General features: G+C 36.3%; 1 protein-coding gene across 2 annotated transcripts in view; it reads right to left on the bottom strand.

Annotated features, from left to right (window-relative positions):
- The window catches only part of KLHL4 (kelch like family member 4), an 88188-nt gene that overhangs the window by 19024 nt on the left and 45905 nt on the right, over positions 1-23259 (bottom strand). For both annotated transcript variants that reach the window (XM_075763090.1, XM_010301821.2), the window contains exons 2-3: positions 2018-2191; positions 1425-1561 (exon numbers count right to left, since the gene is read on the bottom strand). In XM_075763090.1, the coding sequence (XP_075619205.1) occupies positions 1425-1561; positions 2018-2160 (280 nt within the window). In that variant the 5' untranslated portion in view covers positions 2161-2191. The remainder of the gene's footprint in view (positions 1-1424; positions 1562-2017; positions 2192-23259) is intronic.

Here is a 23259-nt window from a genome sequence, read left to right as displayed (position 1 = left end):
TTGTTTGTACCCACAAATGGGGTCTATTTTGTGTATAGAATCGTATGTTTCCGATCTGGGTTGCAGATTGCTTAATCTTCTCACGATTTCTCTCTTTCTGCAACAGTCTGGATTTATGAAGTGCCTGACCTAGCAAGTGAAGAGGTCTCCTATTTTTAACGTTTATGCTAATGCCAATATGGTGAATATGAGATGGGGTCTTTGGTTTAGTTTGTTTTAAAAAAAAAAAAAAAAAAAAAAAATTCTAAGCCCTTTTAAAGTACTATAAAGATATCGATAGATACCTGTGATACATCTTTCAACCTATCTCAGTATCAAAATTGTGTTGTTTCATTCAAAAGCAAACAATGTCCTGTGCAGGACATCAGCTGCCAAGGATTTAGTGAATGTTATCGATAACAGCTGTTAACTGAGGGAATGGATCAGTTCATGAGCAAATGTTCATAAATCAGAATGTCGTTATTCTGGTGGGTTATGTGGTGTTATTTCCCGGAGGAGTAATCTTCTCCTTCTGGGATTTGGGCGGGTTTTTTATCACAGAACCGCACAACTTGGCAGGGGAAAAAGGGTTTCCCTGTTACCTCTCTGGCTGGAGTAGCTGCCATCTGTGTTGAGAGGCTTGCCATGTACCAGAACGTGCAGACTTCCAGAATCTGCGTAGGTTTGAATGATCTGGATGTTTCTCATTGTAGTACATACTAACATATAGTGGTCATGTTCTACAGCATTTTTTGCTGTTCACTATAGAGCAGATGAAAGGGATTTCACGGGTCTTTTTGGCTATTTGATTCAGCAATACAGGGGTAAATGTTGAAAATGAGAGAAAATAAATTAGGGGAAATTACATATACAGCATTCTGGTATTAAAATACTCAATTTCAGTAAGTTTAAAATCTCAATAATTTTTCAAGAGAACATAAGTAAACCTTTTGCAGAATGTGGTGGCTCTTTCTCAGGGTAAAAGTTGCTCTACTCGTGAGCGTGCTCATATTCGTGTTTTCCTCTGATTATTCCAGCTCAAGAGCCTTGAGTGAGCCAAGTAACTGCCACCCAGGCAGACCTTTTCTGTAGCTACCCATGACAGGAGGGTTCATAGCACACTCTTCTGTGTCACTACATGAGGTGGGCAACATACAAAATATGTTCTTCTTTCATTAAAATTCCTAAAATAATTTGTATTTAGTTAGAGAAAGATGTCCAATATGAATTTCTGTTAACTTTTCTGCATGTCCTTCTAGAATAAATTATTATATAAAACAGTAATATTTGTTCATCCTCTCTAGAGAAAGGTTTACAGCACTTATGCATGATCTATGCGTGTATTTATGTACCAGTATGAAATGGAACAAGCGACAATTATGTATGCATTGAATAGATGTTATCTTCCTTTACAACAATGACGTGGGTAACGGAGGAAGAATTACCTGTGTAGGCGTAGCGCACCAAAGCTTTCAGCGCATCCGGGTCTACTCCCTCCATCTTGATCTCCTCTTGTTTTGCTTCACGCACATCATTAGTAAACATTGCGGCAAAATAATCAGACACTGCGCTGAGAACCAACCTGGAAGTAAAAGCATTTTAGGACTGCAGATTAATTCTTCATCTCAATAGCAAGCATGAAATGAAGTATTATTTTATAATAAATTGTGTGTGCAATAGAAACATTATCTTTAGCATAGGATTCAAATCTTATAGCAGAGAGCAGTAAAGTTAAAAGGGTAATTAGTAATCTAATTTTCTCCCATAGTGCTTGTTTGGGCAGATTTTCTTCACTGATCTCACTATAGTTTGACAGTAGCAAGAAGGAAAGATGGACAATATCCATGGTTGATATTTGAATTTCATTCTATTTGAAATAATGACTATGAAACATTGATCACATCATTTTATTCCATTGTCAGTTGATGTCCTAATTATAGTAACTGTTCATTCATAACTAAACAGGGCAGGCATAAATTGACCCAGCACTGGGAAATTTCAGGCTTCAAAGCCATGTAAACAATACTGGGAAGCGTACCTGTGAGCTGGAATCTTTTGGTCTCCAACTATAAGAAGAACATCACACAGCTGCTTCTGCTGCAGATAATTTTCCATTTTGCGGAAAGTTTGCTCTGCGTGGTTTGTAGACTGGAAATACTCATCTGAGCCATTGGTGGTCATTCCAAGCAGTGAGCTGCTGGTCGTTGAGAGTCTGCAAGGGCGAGGGGCAGCGCGATGAGTGTAGCATTATAAATGCTGATTACGTTCAAATGGCATTACAGAAAGGGTTAAAATTATAACGTTCTTACCATGTTGGTCTTACTATGCCCTCTTCCATTTTATTTTTCTGTTTGGCATCTGCACGTTTTCATTCATAAGGCTGCACGTGACTTGTAGTTTACTAAAAGTAGCAATAGGAGGTGTTGCTACCGTTTGCTACTTCCTATGGGTTCTGTGTCAACGATGCAATGTTTGCACAGCATTGACATGCAATAAATGCAGCCTCCTGATCAGTCACAAACAATACATAAAACCCAAACCTATTTTCCTATGATACTAAAAGCTAAAATATCTTATTGGTATGAAACTTTGGATATTACGTGTCTTTAGGTCTTAGTTGTGTTTCTCTTCGTACTTTGTACGTTAATTTACATTACTAAATGGGAATGAACCAGAAGACAATTTGATAAGGACCGTATAACTCTAGACAAATTACCAAACCAAAAGCTGATGAAATCAGTATGTTATATAGCCTTCAGAATCTGAATGCAAATAATAAAGATGAACTAATTTCTCTGCCTTTTCATGAAAATGTACGTCATAAATACATTCCTCCCACTCCAGAATCTTGTTAACTGTCCCACTTATAAACATCCATAAAAACATATACACAATGTCTCTTAGCTCCCCGGTTTTTTAAGACATCATTCCTTACTGCCTTTTAATTCGGATTATGTTGCAGATTGAAAGGCCTTTTTGATATTTTCTTAGAAAAATATTTATATTCATCTGTTTTTAGTAAAATAGTAACGCATTTGTTGACATACATGTATATCACATATATGTGATGTGATATACACTTCAACTAAGATATTTTTTTAGAAAAATATTTTCTCCGTTTAATGTATATTATTAAAATATAAAACACCTGTGTTTTTTTAATTTCCAAGCCTAGCTAGGAAATAATGGCAGCTGGTTGACTAAATTTACTGGTTGTCTTTGATACTGTTAATACATATTCATAAATAATTAGGAAAGATAAAATCTCTTCATGAAATTAACATATTAAATTCAGCAGAATATTGGTTTACATTCACAACTGAACATCTAGTTCAGAAAATACAGAAATAAAAATGGGTAAATCGAGTTGAATCAGTAGTATTATCAGAAAATAGAGATAAGTTAGATCATATATTTTCAAAGATCGTACCTCATTAAACAGCTAATCAGAATTCAAGGAGAATAATTAGAAATCAAACAATAATGTAATATTGAACTGAGACACAATAGCGTTTTCCATCCTCTCTGCAATACAAGAAAGTTCCTGTCCGCCAGTGCTTTTCAGAGTGGTACAGGACAAAATCACAGTAAGGCTATTGTGCGTCAGGGGTTTTCCAGACATACTTCTTTTTTCCATCTGAAAATCTCTCAATATTAAGTTTTCTGGATTTCTTTCTGGCATTTACAGACATCCCCCAGCCCCTTTGGAATACGGCATCTCCTGGGCACTGGTATGTCCAAAGCCTTTGGATCCCCAGTGCGTTCGATGCCTTTCAGATGCACCAGAGTTCACCGTATTCGTTCAGGCCTGGCCCTGCCAGCCTCACTGGGTATATTTACAGTCTGCAGAGACACGTTAGCTCTGGTAGAACTGAGGTAGGTCAGTCCTGAGAGGTATGTATCCATCACCTGAGAAACGGCAGACCTGACGCATCTGAAATCCTCCGATGCACTGTGTGTACGCACCAGATGTGCACATGTGTTTCTGTCTAGGCAACCTCAGCCTATACTACTAATTGCAAACACATTAAGATATAGCAAACCAGTGCAATAAACTCTCTGGCCTTCTTTTGAAGGCCTTTATTACAATTTAAAATGCATTTTCTTTTTTTTTTTTTTTTTTTTTTAAAGAGAAAGGGGCAACTCAAGTTCACTTATTATGTGTATCCTTTGTAGTTTACAGCTTACAAAAATTAATTTGTCTCAGTGAGTTGGATGACTATACTTTTTTATTTGTTTTCCTTCAATGCTTCATTGAAAATGAAGAAGCTGCAAAATTGGATTATATGCTCATTAGTTTTGCATCAGCTACTTGATGCCAAATTCATACTCTGTAACATCCGTGCTTTGCTATTTACCTCTTAAGCTTTCTTTACCTTTTTTCAGCTTCATTATATCCACTCTACGTATTGTATCTAAGTGTGTATTATATCGCACTTTTTCTTGATGTCTGGAGAAATGAACTAAAATAATACTCAACCATCCCTGTTGCAAATGCACAATACTAGTTTCTTGAAATAAATAATTTCCTATAGTGTGTACATATTTGTGGGTAAAGCAAATATTTACAAAGGGACTTAAAGTCTAATAATTTCCTTCAGTCCTGGGTACTTTTTTCACATGTTTTGTAGTGTGACCTTTAACTACCACAGAAATAGCACTAACATAATTAATTATTTCAAAGACAAAGGTCTTCAGAGACTGAAAAATACTGGAAGCAAAAAAAAAAAAAAAAAAAAGTGCTCCATTCACTTTGTTAATATTATAATTGCTGGTTTATCTTCAGCAGCTGATTCAAAATGGTAGCTATAGTATATTATGGAAGGGAAAAATTAAATTAAAGGATAAATATTTATTTATTTTTCTTAGTGTATGACTACCACTGCGGAGAACTCAAATATTAACCTTCAGAATATAGTATTGGGGATCAGTGAACTAAAGAAGACAGAGATTAAAGTACCTTGAAGAAAAAGTCAGTAAAAATATCCTTGAGTCTGACGCCTTTATGTTGAATTATAATAGGAGATGCTGTGGACTGTAGTACAAAGACAGGCAAGCTAGCTGCAAATGTATGAATATGTCTTCCTGTCACATCTTGTTCTCTGTGGTACGGGTTAATGAGTTGAGAACAACACATTTGGAGAGCTCAAGGTTGATGTGAACCTACTCAGAAAGGAAGCATGTAGAAGACGGAGAAATATTTGTTTTCTATAAAATGTGTACAAATTTAGACAAAATCTAAATATTGAGTGATAAAAGGTTCCAAAAGTGCATTAGTCCTGTGATGACCAAGGAATTAGTTTTCCACTCAGTCAGGAGGGAAAGTTATCAATGAAGTGTTCTGCAGAATCAGAAACCCAAATTCCTTCATGTCATCTTTGTGTTAGTGTTCACTAAGATGCCGAGTTGTATTAACACCATAAGCATTAGTAATAATGGCTTAAGAACATGGATTAGCCTAGAGAGTGTGGAGAGAACGCTGTATTTAAACAAGTCCCAAGTAGCTCTGTGAATTTCAGCCTAGGTAGAGAGTCACATGAAATAACTTCAGAGTTTTCCTGTAAGGATTTGTGAAGGATAGTGAAAATATGGTACCATTTTTAAAAAGCAACAAAGAATTTTAAAATGGACAATTTAAACTGAAAACTTGAAGAAATAATCAAAAAGCATTAAGCGTCTGGCTGATAACAAGGGATAAATACTAGCCAGCATGGCTCTTCAGAACGAATCACGTCATGACTTTTTTTTTTTGGTTTTTTTTTGGTGGTTTTTTTTTTTTTTTTTTTGACAAGATAACAAAGCTTACATTAGTTGTCAGAAGTCATCTTGACTTTTGGATGACTTCTGACACCAGTTCACATGACATTTTCAAAATCGAGCTAGGATGGCAGGTTTTAAGTGTAATAAATACAAGAGGTATGAACAACTTGCATAGCTACTCTTGAAAATTTATCAGGGATTCACTTTCCAAGGCAGATGATGTTCTGAATGCATTCCAGGCAAATTCTGCTTCCGATGCTGCTTCATTTTTTTATTATAGACAAGCATAAGATAGAAATAAGGTTTAATTGTTATATTGATATATGACAGCAAGTCACAAACCTCTTTGGAACCAAATTTGATGTGATGAGTTTTGTGGTTCATTCCAGGCCTACAATTCTTTAAATTTCTGAATTATGTTAAAATTATTTTCTGTCTTCATAAAGTACTCTTCATTAATCAGCTCAGCACTCTTCATTAATCAGTATATAAAGGATAAATTCAATTTTCCTCATTAGTTAATTAGAACATGATAAAACATAAATGCCATTTATTTGCCATGTCCTTTTTAAAATTCAGTATGTTCTTAAAGTGCCTCATTAAGTGTGCCTATGGCCAAAACCCAGAAAGTAAACCTGATGATAAGGAAGCTTAGAAGCATAATACTGCGTGAAAACCAGGTGATGAGATGCAGTATTTTAAGTTTATTGATCTTCAGAAGGCTATTATTTATATTTCTATGGTGACCACTTCGCTTTTGGATATTTGTTGAATGTACCTAATTAACCTGCTATAATATTTGTGAAATTCTATTTAATCAAGTAACAGTTCAGTTATCAGCATCACCTACAGATTTTGACTTTGGATCGGCCTACCTCTGCACTGTAAATCATACCAGGCATCAGCAGCCAGCTGGATACCAGTGAGAGACATCAGACATCCTAAGGACTTTCTCACAGCTGAAGACACCAACGTGACTTCAGCTCTGAGGGGCACTGTATGTGCTTTAGCAGTGACAAGGCACGAGACGAAACTGCAACCTCATCAATTCAGTTTGTTTGTGCAGCAATATTTACAATGCAACTCATCATTATTTTTTTTCCCCCTCCCCTTCGTTTCTGCTTATTCAAGAAAACTGCGGTCAGCCCCCGCATAGGCAGACTCTCTCCTGCGCAGCTGTTTGAGCTCTGACCCTCTGTCTGTTGGGCAGTGTCGTGGGGTTGGAGATTGAGAGATGGTGTTTTCCTAGGTCAAATCACAGGACCGTAGCATCTGTTAGAGATAAACCACACCAGTTGGCTGAGAAGTAAGAAAATATTTCAGTAAGGAAGCCATTTCTGAACATAGATAAAATAATGATAAAGTCGATGCACTTGTACTAATTGCTTGCTGATATAGTCATGCCCCATCAGTAACTGTCCCAAGCTCTGCCTTAAAATTTCTACTCCAATTGTCTCCTTTATTGTCCGTTCTTTGTAAATATTACAGCTAAAAATCGTGTTGAAGTTTTTACAGTATAGGTAAAAAACTTCAATACAAAAGAGTATGGAAAATTGTAGTATTTGTTGATGACTGCAAAGGTAGTAATGTTAACATGAGGTAGTAACAATGACAGAAAATGATGTAGCAAACAAAGAAATAAGCAATTGAAATGTATAATTACTTAACGGAGAGACTGGTGACTTCTAACCTATCTAAAGTGAAAGTTCATACTGACAATTCCTTTAGAACTTGGACCTCTTGATACTTCCTGGTTTTAACAATTTTTTATTCCTAGTATTAACATAAACCTGCTACTTTTCTCAGTTGGCGTTAGTTAAAATAAATTTTCCCATTTGGGCTTACAAGTACAAGCGCACATATCCTTAAACATGGGAGCTTCAGCATCCCACTGAAAGTAGTGTAGCTGTTTCGAGTTTTGTTCTTCCCCCCAGATATGATAACAGATGAATGCCATTATGATTCATATCAGGGTGAATTTGGGTTAGGATATTTTGAATTCTCCTATGAATAGAAAGCATGCATTTGGTGGGGTAATACCACTGGAAAACAGGCTGCAACCAAACTGCAGAGCCCCTGAGCTCTGTCCGGCTGTTTCTGCGGGTGTCGGCTGTGGCCACATCATGACTTCATGTAACAAAGAGGGGTAGATCCAAACACTCTCCTCATTAAGCTGTTTTCCTTTGGAAATTGTATTTTATTTTTTTTAACAGAGGAGGTTAATTATGAAATTATTTTCCAGGCTCACTGCAGTGCAGATTGTTCTTACTAGCATGCGTACACCTTCGGTCGTTGATCTTTTGCTACTAGGAAGATGGTTTGTTGAAAGCTTCGTGCATTCCTTTATTGGCATCTTGTGTCTACACCACAGTTTTGGGCGCACAGTTTGCTGTATACAGATAAGAAATGGGATATTCCGATGTATGTAGTAAATAGTTTCTCTAATTTATTCCTGTGTAAACACACAGTAAGATCTGGTCCAGATCTTCTATAGTTGCACTATAGTACTATGTGAATTGGTTTTGTTCAACTGCTTAAGACAAACGTTTTAAAATGTCATTATTATATAAATGCCTTTTCAAGAATCACTGTTGATGGGATTTTTGTTCCTGAGTTTTGGGGCTCAGTTTTGAAAATTGCTCAGCAGTTTATTGCAGATCCATTCACAAATTTCAAGAGACATTAAGGCGTCAACTGGCCTCCACCTCTCATAAGTCGGAGTGATCGGTTGGGAAAGGCCACGGAGTGAGTCCCGTTGGGCTCTGTGGCTTCGCACGCAGTGCCCCAGGCTGCCTTCCCAAATGGACTCAGGGTGGTAGTGCAGCTCCTCTGGCAGTAAAATCTGCAGTAGATGCCCAAGGTACAAAGTTTCTAGTGAGCCGGTGTAAATTGTTGAATTCACTAAAAAGACTGTAAGGAGCAAAAATCAGCAAATCTTTCTTCTGATATTTGATGGCCATTGGATTATACAGTATAACTAAGGACTTTATCGCAGCCATCTGTCAGTGCTAAAATTTGTAATATAGTAGGAGTTTTCAATTTAAATAATTACTCTCTTCCTGATTCAGATTAATCTGAATATGAAACTTTACTATAAACATTATAATGGCATGACTTAAGAGTGCTGATTTCTATAGCATGAGATACTTTTTTAAAACTGGAGGTCTACCAATATCTAATCAGTCTGGAGAGCACACTGCCTGTACGTCCGTGAGTATTTTATTATAATAGATATCTGTCTATATTCAATGATGAAGTGTCTCAGACAAATCATTTAAATTAATGCCATCTTAAAACACCATTCAAGAACATTATCCTCCAGAAGAATTAGCACTGTATTCATTTACGTTATGTAATAGAGAATAATTACGAAGTGAAATGTTTCAGGTAAAAAGATAGAAGTATGTATATTACTATCTTAAAATTAACCTTTGTTCTGATAATGCCAAATGTAGTGGGGGCTACTTATCTCAAAAAACCTTGTGTCTTTTTTGTCTAACCATAAACAATACTTGAGTTCACTTTTTACTCTTTGTTTTCATGTATATAAAAGCTGTCATCTTACTATTCACCAATAGAAAGTTTTAAAGTAGCTATTTTGACATCACAAGTAACTGCTGCAAATTAGTTTAGAATTAGTCAGATGTAAAGTCCACCTGCCAGTCCTTTATAACTAACTTGATTACTACAAAAAGTTAAGTAAATGCCATAAAGGATAAGGAAATTACAAATATTGAATCTTGCTCTGTAACTGTCGTTCATCAGTAATAAAATCAATTTCCAGACACTAATGTGTACACAGAATGTATATAAAGGTGTGGTCAGCCTCACAGATAGAAAGCGCACTTGAGAGGTAGACTGAAGTTTTTTATTCTGTAAAGTTTTGCTAAATCCATAGTTTTATCTATGGTCAATTCCTCCCTCTTCTTAACTGTGTAATTATACCCTGAGAGTGTTTCCCTCTGTTACAGCAAATATTTCTATGTGTTCGTAGGTACAGATATCCTGATACCAAAGTATTCTCCAGCTAGTTATTATCTTCTGGTTTTCAGAAAACATAACTCAAACCTAGGTCTAGAAAGGTATTAAAATAACGTAGCCTGCTGTATTCATATCTGGCTCCATTGAGTGGATTTTCCTTGAAGTCAGTACCATACCAACTGCGTACAGTGAATACCCTCCTATATGTACTGGAAGGAATTGTTAATGTTAGAAATTATGTCAACAGTTGTGCTTTATCTCCTGCTTTTATCCTTGGTCACTGACTTTCACTTTTATAATAGCTGAGAAGTATCTTAGTATTCATTATTCTATGCATTTTTGCTACTATTATATGCATTTTGCACTGACCATGTAGTATGCTTCCTCGGGGGTTTGAGACAGCAGCTCACAATAATCGCTTATTGAGGAAACCTCTATTCGTGAGTCCATAGCATCTTTGTAAGAGAGGGAGAGAACTGTCTTTACAACCTTTACAGATCAGCTATTAGGTCTACTTTTATTTGACAGTATCAAGTGTATTTAACACTATTTCTGACAATGTGTCTGTCTTAACCTGTACTCTTGATGCCGTTGGTGACTTGGCATTTATCCTGGCAGATAATAGTGATAACAGTGATAACTGCTCCAACAAGCCAGGGTCTGCGTCAACGTCAGCTCAACTGGAATTGAATTGGAATAAAAACATAAAATTAAAGTAGTATATGAAATCAAAAGAAAAATAAAAGGCTGAAAAGTACAAGTGGAACTTAGGTGAACTGCAGAAAATGTTGCTTATAGTATTATTATGACAGATTTCTCCTGGAGTGCATGTGCTATTCACTACTCTAGGCTGGAGGGAAGCAAAATCACATTATAATGTGATCTTACAAAAAATAATAGAGCAATTTTTATCACATTCAATAAAATACGTATTACAACTTTTGCTGAGGTTGTAATATAACAATAACTAAATGAGGCATGTGATAATACGCTATCTTAGCTAATCTTGATAGAAAACCTAAATCTTTCCTTAGATGTGTTTTCTGCCTCCTGAAGAAGGAATTGATTATTTAGGTTGCTTGCAATCTGTACTGTTTCAGTGAAAATATGCTACTAAATATGCCTTAAGGTTGTGTAGTCTCCATCCTTAGGTGTTTTCAAGACCCAACTTGATAAAGCCCAGAGCAACCTGGGCTGATGTCACAGCTGATCCTGCTTTGAGCAGGGATTGGGCTAGAGACCTCCTGAGATCCCTTCCAACACAAATTATCCTGTGGTCTTATGATTCTATGACTCCTGGTAATCCGAAAAACTGGAAAAGGGTAATAATATACTTAATGAGGATTTCAACTGGAGAGTAAAAAAAAAAGCTTTAAGTAGATTGATGTAAACACTTATTTGTAACCATCTAAATGTTTTAAGGTTGTCCTGAAAGCATTGATGCTCCCCTCTCTGGGAATTATGATGATCTAGCTTCTCCTTTGGGAAAGTTGCAGTTTCTCACACAGTTTTCTCTTATGACTGTAGAAAAATGCTACTAGTTATTTAATCTTTGTGCACTATTACAACATATATTCTACTGTGTTCCTACTGACCATATTTCCACCAGCAAGAAGATGAAATTAGAGCCAATCAAATGTTTTAAGGGTAGGTCAGCCTTTCCTGCTCACCTTTTGCTAGATACTGTCTGCTGAACAGCTCTTTATTGAATAAAATTCATGTTTCTTCCAAATTTAATGTGAAATATTTATGTATTAAATTGAACAGGCAAAGCTGAAACTATATTTATGTTGCTCCTGGGTCAGGACCCTTTTTTGCTGGGGTGTTACCTTTCTATCGTGCCATGAGTGTACAGATAACCTTAATATATTGCAAGTCTTTCTTCCAAATAATCTACAATAGAAATGGCTCTTGCATTTGACAGAGAGTATTTGGGGTATAGGAACACTGGAAAGACCTCAGCAACAGTTTATAGAATAAAAAAGTAACAGATGAGAACATTAGGTGTCTAGAAATTAGAAAATTCACATTTCAGCTATGTTATTCTCCAAAGTTATTTTAAAATACGGTTATGATTGAAAGCTACTTATTAGAAAAGGTAAAAATTTGTGGGATTTACCATCAATTGATTCACAAAATGTCACAGTTGAAGCATAAAAGCTCAGTAGCTTGCTAGTAAACATATCGGAGCTTTACTGTTCCACTGGACAGGTCAAACTGTCCTTCCGGTCCTGACTTCCAGCCCTGTTCTTTTATCAGTTGTACTAAGCTCAGGTTCGAATTCACTGTAACACCAAGTGAAAAAGTATAAGGCGACTTTAAACAGCTAACTAGTAATTGAGCTACATATGGAGCGAGGAAGTAAGAGGCACACATGAACTCTACTGCTTTGTGGCATCCCATGGGAGCTCCATGCTGAGCAACTTTATTGGCATATTGGAACACCAAGACACTCTAAATTTCTTTCCTAGATGAATTTGGGATCATTTAAGTCAATGGAAAAAAAAACAAATTAAGACAAAAAAATCAGGTCTGACTTACAACCTAGTTCCTTTCTGTGCTTTTTCTCACCGCTTCATTGCGTTCTGATTGAACAGTCTGGCTCCCGCATGCTCACAACGCTGTAACTTCCCAGGAAGCTGTCTTACGCTGCTTGTAAATCCACTATGACAAGAGATATCAAGAGACTGAGTTGGCTGTACTGCTGGATGATTTTACTAGGTCAGGCATGTCAGACAGAAAGATCAAAAGTCCATCCTAAGCCACTGCACCAGCACATAGAAAGGGTGGGGGTGGGTGTAAGTAACGGCATAGGAGGGAATGTCTGGCTTTACGTCTAGTCTTCTGTACACTGAGTGACCAGCTGGATAGGCTGGAGACAATCTTCTGTGAATGTCCCCTGTGAGACAGTCGTGAAAATCATGACTCGGAACCAGCATTTCAATCTTTAAATGCTTTGTATAAAGTACTGTGCTAAAAGATATTTATGTAGTGTAGTTTAAAACTCTTGATACAATCATAGTTCAGTGTTTACATATGTTTTGAATTACACTGCATGACCCAGAAAAGAAGCACAAAATTCTCCAGTGTATTGGACAAAATAGAGAAGTTTCTGCAGAAAGCTAGAGCTGGGATGTCCGAAATAATGGACGGTTTTCAATACTCCAAATTAAATTTGTAGCAAGAATCAATTTCTGCCTCTTTCCTACCTAGCCTAAGCCTGTTTCGGGGTTCTAAGACCCTACAAATCTCTAACCTGCTATCTCTTTCTTTTTCTGACATTACCGTCTGATATGTAAATAACAGTATGGTTCACAAATACATAATACTGGCAAGTTTACGTTCTACAGTTATTAATGTTTGATTAGATCGATATATATCCATTATAAACAGAATTTCAAATTCTAGAACACCACATTTTTTGTTCAGAGTGTATCTTTATTCTCTTTATCAGCAAGTATCTTTTTGGTTTATTCTTTGTATTTTGGATTGAATAAACAAAAGTCAAGTGCCTTTAATAGCACATCCATAGATGGGCTTTATTTTTAGCTTTCTAAAAAATGTTTTCTTAGAAAACATTTTTGTTGGATTTTTTTATTTTGTTGAGGAGGGTTCAAACTACAAATCACTGTTAAATTGTAAGCAAAAGTTTCAAGGCCTTAGAAGTTTAGTACTCAAAATACTGGTTGCTGGCATACCATATGGTCAATAATAAAACTCTCAAAAGCTGTTTGCTGAGCTTGCAGCGTACTCCTAAGACTCGTTCTATACCTATTAGGCGACGGCATGTACACGTCCCCAAAATGTGACTCTGCATGTATTTGCAGGTCCATCCTGCACAGGGGTTACAATTCACGTAGGTGAATTCACAAATTGTCTTACTGCAGTTTGGAAGTACCTTGCTTGGATAGACAGTGAGAATGCACCCTCTTTGTAGTGGGATCCAGGGGTGCACCAAGACTGGATAACGGTATACAGTGATAATATGCCATTCCCGAAACTGTAAACAGGGTCTTTTAAAACTGTGCGACTGGAATACTGCAAAACTGGCAAAAGTAATTCTTTTTCAATCATTCAAATCCTATGTTTTCTACATTTCTGGAGCTGTTGCTCTCTGAAAGAGAAAAGAAAAGGCAGCGTATATTTTCATGCTCAGGGTCTCAAAAGGCAGATCTTTTGCTTGAAATGGATGACTGTCTAAAACGTGAACCCAAATGGATCAAAACTGAAGGTAGTGTTTGAACAAATATCCTCAGGCTGGAAACAGAGGCTTTTAATTACTAAGCTTTTGATTTATCACCGTGGTCATGGCAGAAACAGAAAGAAGTAGCTTCCACCAAAGACAGAGACCATGACTAAGATAAAATTACAGAGATATTTTTGTCTGCGTGTTTGTATATGTGCCTCTTTATTTCTTCACGTTCTGAAGCATTCTGAAATGGTATGACATGGAGACACAGAGCTTTCCTGAGCATCTGTGCTAAATGAACACTGTAAAAGAGGTTTCCCTAGCAACACAAGCCATATGTAATAGCCTAAAATAGCTTTTCTCCAACTCCTAGGATTTCTTAGTTATTTGCTCACAATTTCCATTGAAATCAAGGTATATTTGCCCAGTTGAAGAAGGTTCTTCATTTTCACAACTTCTATTAAAATGAACAAGCTATGAAAATGCTCATTTCTTGCAAGAATGCCTCCCTTCGTCTTGACTTCTAATTTCTCAGGTAAACTGAAGCATAGCAAATGGTGACAGTGGCTGTCCACTTTATCAAATGTATTCCCTTTATGTTCGCTGTTCAAAACATTTTATTATAAGTATATTGGTGGTCTCTACTGCTCATTGTAACAGAAAACTTCTAGTTAAAGTAGCAGATTTTTATTTTTGTGATATTATGATCATGAGAAGATAAGCTGTGCAATTATATAGTATAATACATGAGTCATAATGTGCATGCATTCCACTTTGCATTGTAGTAGCGGTTTGTAGGCAAATTATGAAAACACTGATGAGTTCTTATTGCGTCCCTAGGAAAACAGGTATCAAATGCTATCTTTAACATGAGCAAACTGTGATGCCAAGAGGCTAAGTGATTTCTCTGAGTCTGTATTAGAGGCAAGCAACAAATCTGAGCCAGAACCCATGGATATTGATTTTCAGCTCCTAATGCAACTAGTTGTTAAGTCATACATTTAAAAAGTTAGAAGCTGGCTGAGAGAGCTTGAATTTGATTAAATCAAATCTTAATATACAGGTAAGAGATCTAGATTCTTCTCCAGAGATTTTCAAAATATATATAGCAAAACCAAGGAAAGAACCAGGTATCAGACATTGCTTTCTTTTTCAATAAATATGTTTGTTTAGCTTAAATGGGGTTTAGTTCAGAAAACAAAGCAAAGTTTTAATCATGTACTCTTGATGTGCTGTTTCACTTCTAAATAAGGCAGCCTCATGCAACAGTAGAACACAGCGTGGAAATACAGTATCTTTTTCCTGACAAAACATTTTAAAACTGTAGTCATTTAGATACCATATCCTATATTTCAATCTCAAATGAAGTTATGGCTACAAGGTAGGATGTTCCTTTTAGTACTTTTAGTTACCCTTGTTACCTGTGAGAAGCAGATAGACTTTTAGAGAAATATCCTGACTTACCATCTACAATGGAAACAGTTACTAGAATGAAGTGAAAGATGTTTTACGCTGATAATTATTGGATGGGCAGAATTGTTGGAAAGAGCCAGGCTCTAACGTCTTGTTCTATCTATTTTAATTAGCTTTGAATTGGGTTTTGACTTTTAAGCATTTGGTTGGAAAAGAAGGGAAGGGGGTGGACCCGGAGATTTGTTGTCAGAGCTGTGTGGGAAGTTCTCTCGCCAAGATCTGATGACAGAGTCACTGAGGTGGAGTCTGATTTCACAGAGCAGGCAATTTTGTTATAGTTTTGTTTCAGAGGTTAAGTTTATTTCCTATACTTAAGCTCTTTCTGTGAATCCTGACAGTACTTCAGCTTCATTTTTGTATTCATTTAGCCAGCATACCTACAGGTATTGCCATACACAAGCCATATTCTTTGTTTTATCACCTGATATAGTCATTCTCTAAATATAGTCTCTTTATTTTATTCTAGCAGAATGAAAGGAGCTAAACCAAATTTGTATATATTGGGCTAACTTAGCTGTTTGACTATAGCAAACAAATCCCTTTATTTCTTTAAATGGGAAAGATTCTAGTAACGTTCCTCATTACGCTATTTCAGATAGGTCAAAGTAAACAATTCTGCCACAAAACAACGGTGAAAATAAATTGTTCGTCTCTCTGAGACTGCTGTCTAGCTGTAACTTTCAAATCATGCAAACTCTATTCCCCTTCTCCAAGAATGCTTCAACAACCATAGGATTGCCTGTTGCTTTTACAATTGCATATGCTCAGTATATCTGTAAAAACTGCTCGGCATTGCTCGCATGTGTTTAATCATCTCCTTAACTTTTTCTGGAGTCATTAAGAAGTGATTTTAAGAACAGCAATAACTCTTTAAAAAGTAATTTAACAGCTGTCTTTGCTGAGAGCAAGCTGTATGGAGTGGAAATGAGAAGATAATTGAATCATAAAAAAAATTGTTTTGAAATGCACAGAATTGTCCTAGTTTCTTAAATTGCTATTAAATGGTATTTTTTCCCCTTGCCTGTAATAATTCATCTTTGAAAGCTATGCTCTTTAAATGTAAACCTGTAAAATATTGTGTGTGTTTTAATAAGTCATGTTATTTCTCATTACAGCCTTCTTGGTCAGGGGATGGGGTTAGACTTGATGACATCCAGAGGTCCTTTTCGGCTTAAATTATTATATTTATGTAGCTATGAAAAAAAAACTTTTGAATAAATATCCACTCCTTCCAGAGGCTAAATATAAAATTAATTTCAAAATACAAACCTATTTCCTCATTTAATCTTTAATATCTGTTTCAACCCACTTTAATTTTATATACTCTTTGCCTTTCAAGTTTCTCATAAGATGTTTTAGTAGAGGAAGAAAGTAGGAATAAAATCTGATGATGATGCCTTTGAGACATACTGATTCTAATTTCTGTACCAAGAGCTCTTGTATGAGGCAACAGCATTTGTTGAGTCAGAATGGCTTCATTGGTCACTGTTCATTACATTGGCACACTGCCTGAAAAGCCGTAGCCCTCCTTGCGAATTAGCAACTTTGGGGAAAAAAGTACATCTGCCCTTAGTAAGTGTCATCTGATGCAGGATTGAAATCTATAACTTCACAAATTTTCTACACTTAGCAAACGTTAGATATCAAAGGAAAATTTTCTTGGTTGCTCTCACCTGTCTTTTTTCAGCCAGTTGTGAGTGAATTTCAGTAAAAGGCTATTAACATTCAGCTTAATGGCCCTAATTATGTCATGTGCTACCCGTGCCCTTGTGCATAAGTAAAACTGAAGTAACCTCTGGCACCAGCAGATGCAGCATCGCAGTGATGCCAACGGGGTGTTCATCAACCATCACTGCCTGGAACGTCACCCTCGCTCCCCTGCTGCAAACTGCTCTTCCACTGCACTAGAGCTTGACAGGCCACGGGAGCTGTTCAAGCATCACTTCTGAGAGATCGGCTACAATATCTTAAATAACCCATTTCAAATGTCTCCAGTTTCCAATTCATATTTTGACCTTTAGATAAAGGTCATCTTTAGAAGACAGTTAGTTTTTGCTTGTCCCTGAGGTAGCAATGAAGCATTTTGGCTATCCATAGCAGACGGGCATAACATCGTCTATTTAAAATACACTGCTGAATATATATTAAGTTGTTATAAGTATGAAAGAAACTGCAAAATTCTCCGCAAGATAGAAACATAATTTCTTCTTGCCAAATTCTGCTGTGTAACAGTAATATAATTATTATTTCCAAGCACTTAAAAGAGAAGACTAACAGTAAGCAAGAATTTGGCAAGAATAACATGTCAAAATAAACTGAAGTCCTTTATTATTAATAGGTTGTAGTAGGCATTAGGGAGAGCAGAAAAGAGGTAGTTGTCGTTTATGTCTTGGATAAGAGAATATTCTTTTACACTGTCTCATATGAGATAGTAGTAAGTTCAACCTGAAGTACTGTTTGGAGTAAACCATTATGGAATGGGTGCAAAACTGATTTGAAATCATACCTTTAAAGTAGTTCTCAGTGGTTCACTGATAAATAGGAATAAATCAAACTGGGCGCTCAAGGAACTTTCCACTGAAGTTCCACTATGACTTTTCATAAATTTTCTAAATGTCTTGGAGGGAGGAAGAAATAAAGAGAAAGCTTTGATAGGAACTTTATTACAATTGAAGATCATGCCAAGCTGAGAAGAGCTGTGAGTATATTGGAGCATAGGATCCGAATTGAATATTAAATCAGTAAATTGGAGACAGTAAATAGGATCAGAACTGAATATTAACTCAGCAAATTGGAGACATCTGATAAAGATAACATGGAATTTATTTGTGCAAAGTACTATATTTAGAAACAAGTAACTGCAAAAATGTGCAAATGGTTCAGAAACAGGTCTTTGGTACAGGGTCAGGAGGCTCACATGATTGACAAGCCAGGCATGAGCAACAGCACCATGTTGTTGACGAAAAAAACCACTGAGCAGGATATTCAAACAGTTTTTTAGTCAGAATGACACGTACGTAATCCTACCCTCTACACTAGAATTGTCAGGCTTTAACCAGAACATAGCCAGGTCTGACCACAGTAGTGCACGTGCAGACAGACATGCTGGAGAGAGTCAGGAGAGAAATGAAAATTATCATAGCTGTCTAGCATACAACTTCTGGAAAAAGATTGCAAGAATTGCAGCTCTTTAGACTTAGAGCAATTTTCAAATATATAAATAAATGCTGTAAAGAAGAATAGTGTCGGAATAAGCAGAACAAAGGGAACAATATGCTATCTATATCCATGGGGGAAAGATCAAGGAAATAATGAGCTTAAATTGTACTACAGATGACCAAGGAAGCACCTAAATATAGTTGATCCAACTTTGGCATAGAAGGATTGACATGCCCTCTGACTAGATGTCCAGTATGCTTTATTATGTTTGAAAACCTTTTATTTGTTTAAAGTTAAGATTTTTGAAAGCTTTTTTTGAAATTGTTGGAAGTTCAGTGAAACGAAAATTGGAGCAGTTATGTTTTCATTTAAAAATAAAGGCTGCTGCTGTGTGAGATGAGGAAGAATCATTTCTGAACTGTTGCGTTAGGCATCAGCGATGGTTCATGAAACTGAATTCTTACTCATGGGAGGGAAATAGTGTTGTGATGTACTACTCGGAACGAAGCGCTTTATCATGTTCTGTGCAAAGGATACATCGTAGCCCTTCCATTTACTAGGTGCATGGTCATTCATGATCAGTCATTCTTGTGAATCAGTGGTAGGGCTCTACTTATTTGGATACCACTCTAATGCAAAAACACCTCTCAATCTGGTCTGGCCAGTGGCTTCATAGAATAATTCATATCTTCCATTTTCACCAGGAAAATTATCACCTGTTTTCTTTTTTGGAAGTGATCTTTTGTACTGAAAAATGAAGCAGACATCATTTCAGTGAGTATCTGTTACAAACTTTAGAGGACGTGGTGTGGTATTACACTATATGTGTAATAGCTGTCCCAAAAAAGTGCTCAGCAGAAGTAAGCATGACAGCATGTGTCCCAGATCTGTGCCACTTCGCTAACAAAACAAAAAAAAATGGCATCGCGTGTGCAAGAAATTGCAGGTTGGCACTGCACAGATTTACTCGTTTCCACCTGTTCAATACCTTTTGGGATACTGCAACAACTAAAGGGATATGTTTTTCTTGTGGTACCTTTATTTCATACTGGAACATGAGCAAAGGCTATTATCTGGTACTGGAAATAAAAATAGAACTCCAGGGAAAACCCTTATATAGGGGATAATATCTGAAGTAGTCATGTATATGTATGTATGCTCTATTAAAATTAATTAGAAGTATATTTTCCCTCATATGGGAAATTAGAAAGCATGTATCTTTAGCAAATCTAGGGTTTATCAACAAAACTAGAGTTTGTCAGCAATTTTTCAGCCACATAATTAGAAAAAATGCCTAAGAAGAAAATGATGAATGGATGCTACATTCGTTATTGAAATCTAACTGCCTTTGGGCAACTAGGAAAAGAGGTACATGCATCCTTTACCAGCACACGTGGTCTTCAACAGTATACATATAGAATCATAATACATCTCCCAGCAAGCATGCATAAATCGATGTGGCAATGTAGCATAATGTTAATAAATAAAATGCATAGTGCTTATATTGAAAGGTCAGTAGTCATGTCTGTGAGTCCAAACATTATCAAGGGAAGTAATCAAGGTAATTCAGTATCCTGGATTCTTCTTATTAGGAGGTACCAGTGCTTTTTCAGTTTGCACGTGCACAAGTGTGTGTTTGCGTGTTGCACACAAGAGCAAAGATTTTTGACAACCATCAGACAAAATCTAGCAATCAAATTTTGCTGACTTCTCTGGACCCCTGTGCCAGTTCACTTTCTTTGAAAGAAATGGAACTGCTTCAGAGTCTCCCTGACAGAAGGGCCTGAACCTTGACAGATTCCAGACAGAGGAGATCAGAGATGGTCATCAACTAGCTAGATTGCACAAAAAAGCCATAACCGTGCCTTCTGAACCAGAAGCCATTCACAGTTTATCTACCATACATTGTTTCAGAGCTCATTTAAGCTCCTACTTACTGTAAGCCAAACCTAAACTCTTGGAAGGCTTTTGCACTTCATTGGCATGGCCATATTCTGTGGGTTTAGCCTTATGACCATCCCAGTAATACCGTAATATTTTATAGTGGGAAATACAGTGTACAAATAAACAAAATAACTTGGTATCTCTTCAGGTTTTAGCTAGTTTCTCTGTTTTTCACCTGTGAAAAGGTCCTAGTCCTCACACAAGGAGTAGATTGGTGAGAATAAGACTAGGTCAATGAAATGTGTATCTTCCACCGTTAGGCTTTTTTCAGAACTATGGATGCAACTTCCATAAGGATCTTATAACAGGTCAAGGCCCATCATTTTAGATGCTTCTAGAAGACTCTTTGATACCTCTTGAGTATGTTCCCTTAGCGACACTGGATACGACAGTCCCCAGGCAGGCTGGGAGGCTTTACTTAACCTTGTGCCAATAAGCAATTTATTTATCTGTCATGCACCTAGCATTTATTGGTTGGTCACATCTTAACTGGCTACCATTAATACAAAACTAATGAGTTTTGGTCACTTAAGCTGTTGTTTGCTTTGTCTGTCATTTGTCATGGAATATAATTCAGGACCGAGCCTGTAGGTCAGAAGGGCTTCTTTAGGCACGCACTTAGTTTGCGTAGAGGAGTACCAAAAAAGATTGAAGAAAGCAGAAACAAGTGTATTGATTATAGTATATTCAAAATGGAACTATTGTTTGGAACTTTCTTATTTACCTTTCCTCCTGAATAAACAGGCCTTATTTCACCAAACCTCAGGGTGCTATGTCTGTATCACTGAAAGCGTTAAGTCCTGAGGTTTCTAGAGAAAGACATCTCAAGTTTTTCTGAAGAAATCGAGAATATTGTTTTCACGTTTGCAAAGCTTTTTGGTAGGAAGCATTAACTGCTAGTAGAAATTGCTTTCATAATCTGCTCAAGATTGAGGTATTGGCCTGATTTTCTATCTTTTTCTACCATTTTCAACATCCAAGTGACACGTAGCAGCGTCCTGCTTTAGAGTCCAGCTAAATATGGGTAGAGGTAAACTCGTTGGATTAGCGACAACCACTGTGAAGATATGATTCCTTTCACAGGATAAAAGGCAAATTTGTATGAGATTGTCTTTGGTGTCCTCAGGTATGAATGTGAAAGAGCATATGGCTGCAACAATTGCATAGTTCATTATGCAGTGGCTTTAATAGTGTAGGAAGATGGAGTCAGGGGATCCTGCAAATGCCTGATTTTTCAGATGTGTTACTTACTAGCAGATGCCATTGATTACAATTGATTGTGACTATTTGGAACTTCTAAAGAAAAAGGAGGCCCAACATGATTTAAAAGGATAATTTCAAAGGTGTAAGATGAGGCATTGTTCTAAAGAGATGAAAATATATCCAGCAACTAGATATAGACAGTTATAGATATAAGGCTGCTTCTCTTTATTTCTTCTTCTCAGTATTTCATTTCTACCCAATCAATTAGCATATTAATTTGTGTGTGGTCTGTGCCGGATGCTTTAAGGGAAGAGAATGATAATTCACTTAATGATTTCTGTTGGTACGTATTTAAGAAGTTGGAGATACATTAAGGTGTCTTTAATGATCTATTTTATTTCTTTGAAAAAAATTTTAATTATAGAGAAACTCATAGTCATGAATCACTTTCTAGACAATTTCTTACAAATTCAGCCTTTTAAGGTGTATGTTAAGGTAGGTTTTAACCTACAAGATGCATAGAAAGCTTTTACTGATAACTTTATAGAAAATACACTTATTTGAATATAACAATACTTTATAAGGTATATACACTCCCAAAACTTTTCTAAAAGCTGTGCATTTAAACAGCTTAAGAGAAGAACATAAATTTGAATGAATATGAAGGCACAAAACTTCATGAGGTCTTAGCAGAAAGTTTATATATAGCTGGAGAAAATGTCACATCTTATTTCAGAAGACAGTACCTTATTACCTTCCAAACTGAACTCATTATACTTTTTGTTTTACCTTCTTCTTCACCTGATATAGAATCTTATTTTGATTATTCAGTGGGTTTTTTTCCAGGAAATTTGTACTGTCATTTGAAACAGGTTATACTAAGAGTATGCTGCTTACACATTACAAGCTAGTACACTAATAAACATAAAGAACTACCACATTCCTACCTCACTGATTTTATTCTGTAATGATTTTATGTAGTACACACTGACTGCTAGTACTGTTTTCAAAATGACATTTTGGAATGCATTTTTCTTCTGTTCAGTCTGCAGATGTTCCCTATACCAGATGTACAACTTGAAAAATAATAACTGCTAAAAATACACAAACTGTCAGCTTGGTTTTTACTGAGAGAAACTATAACTTCAAGTAAGCTAGATTTGTGTTTAAATACACCGTAAGAAACTGAATTATTCCCAAAGACTGATGGCAATCTTACCAAATGGTACAAATAATCACATTATTAATGCATAATTTGACTCCAAGGTGGGGTAAAGGTGGAGTAAAATTGTTGCTGTGTAAGCTAATAATACTGACAACAATTTTGAAAAAAAAAATCATAAAAAATTACAAGACATGCTTAATCAAATAACTGGTATTAATATCTTCTCTGTATTAACATCTTAAAAATAGCTCTTTGTGCTTATACCTTTAAGGTCTCATAGCTGTAACGTTTTTTTCACCTGACCTTGCAGAAAGTATTTGTCTCTCGGTGTACTAAACAAGCTGTGAAAGTAATGTGATTTCATATAAACCTTTAAAAAAAAGCAAGTAATGATGCTTCCTTTCCA

Source organism: Balearica regulorum, chromosome 11 (assembly GCF_011004875.1).
Source record: "Balearica regulorum gibbericeps isolate bBalReg1 chromosome 11, bBalReg1.pri, whole genome shotgun sequence".
NCBI classification, from domain to species: Eukaryota; Metazoa; Chordata; class Aves; order Gruiformes; family Gruidae; genus Balearica; species Balearica regulorum.
This window is presented reverse-complemented; position numbering and strand designations above follow the sequence as displayed.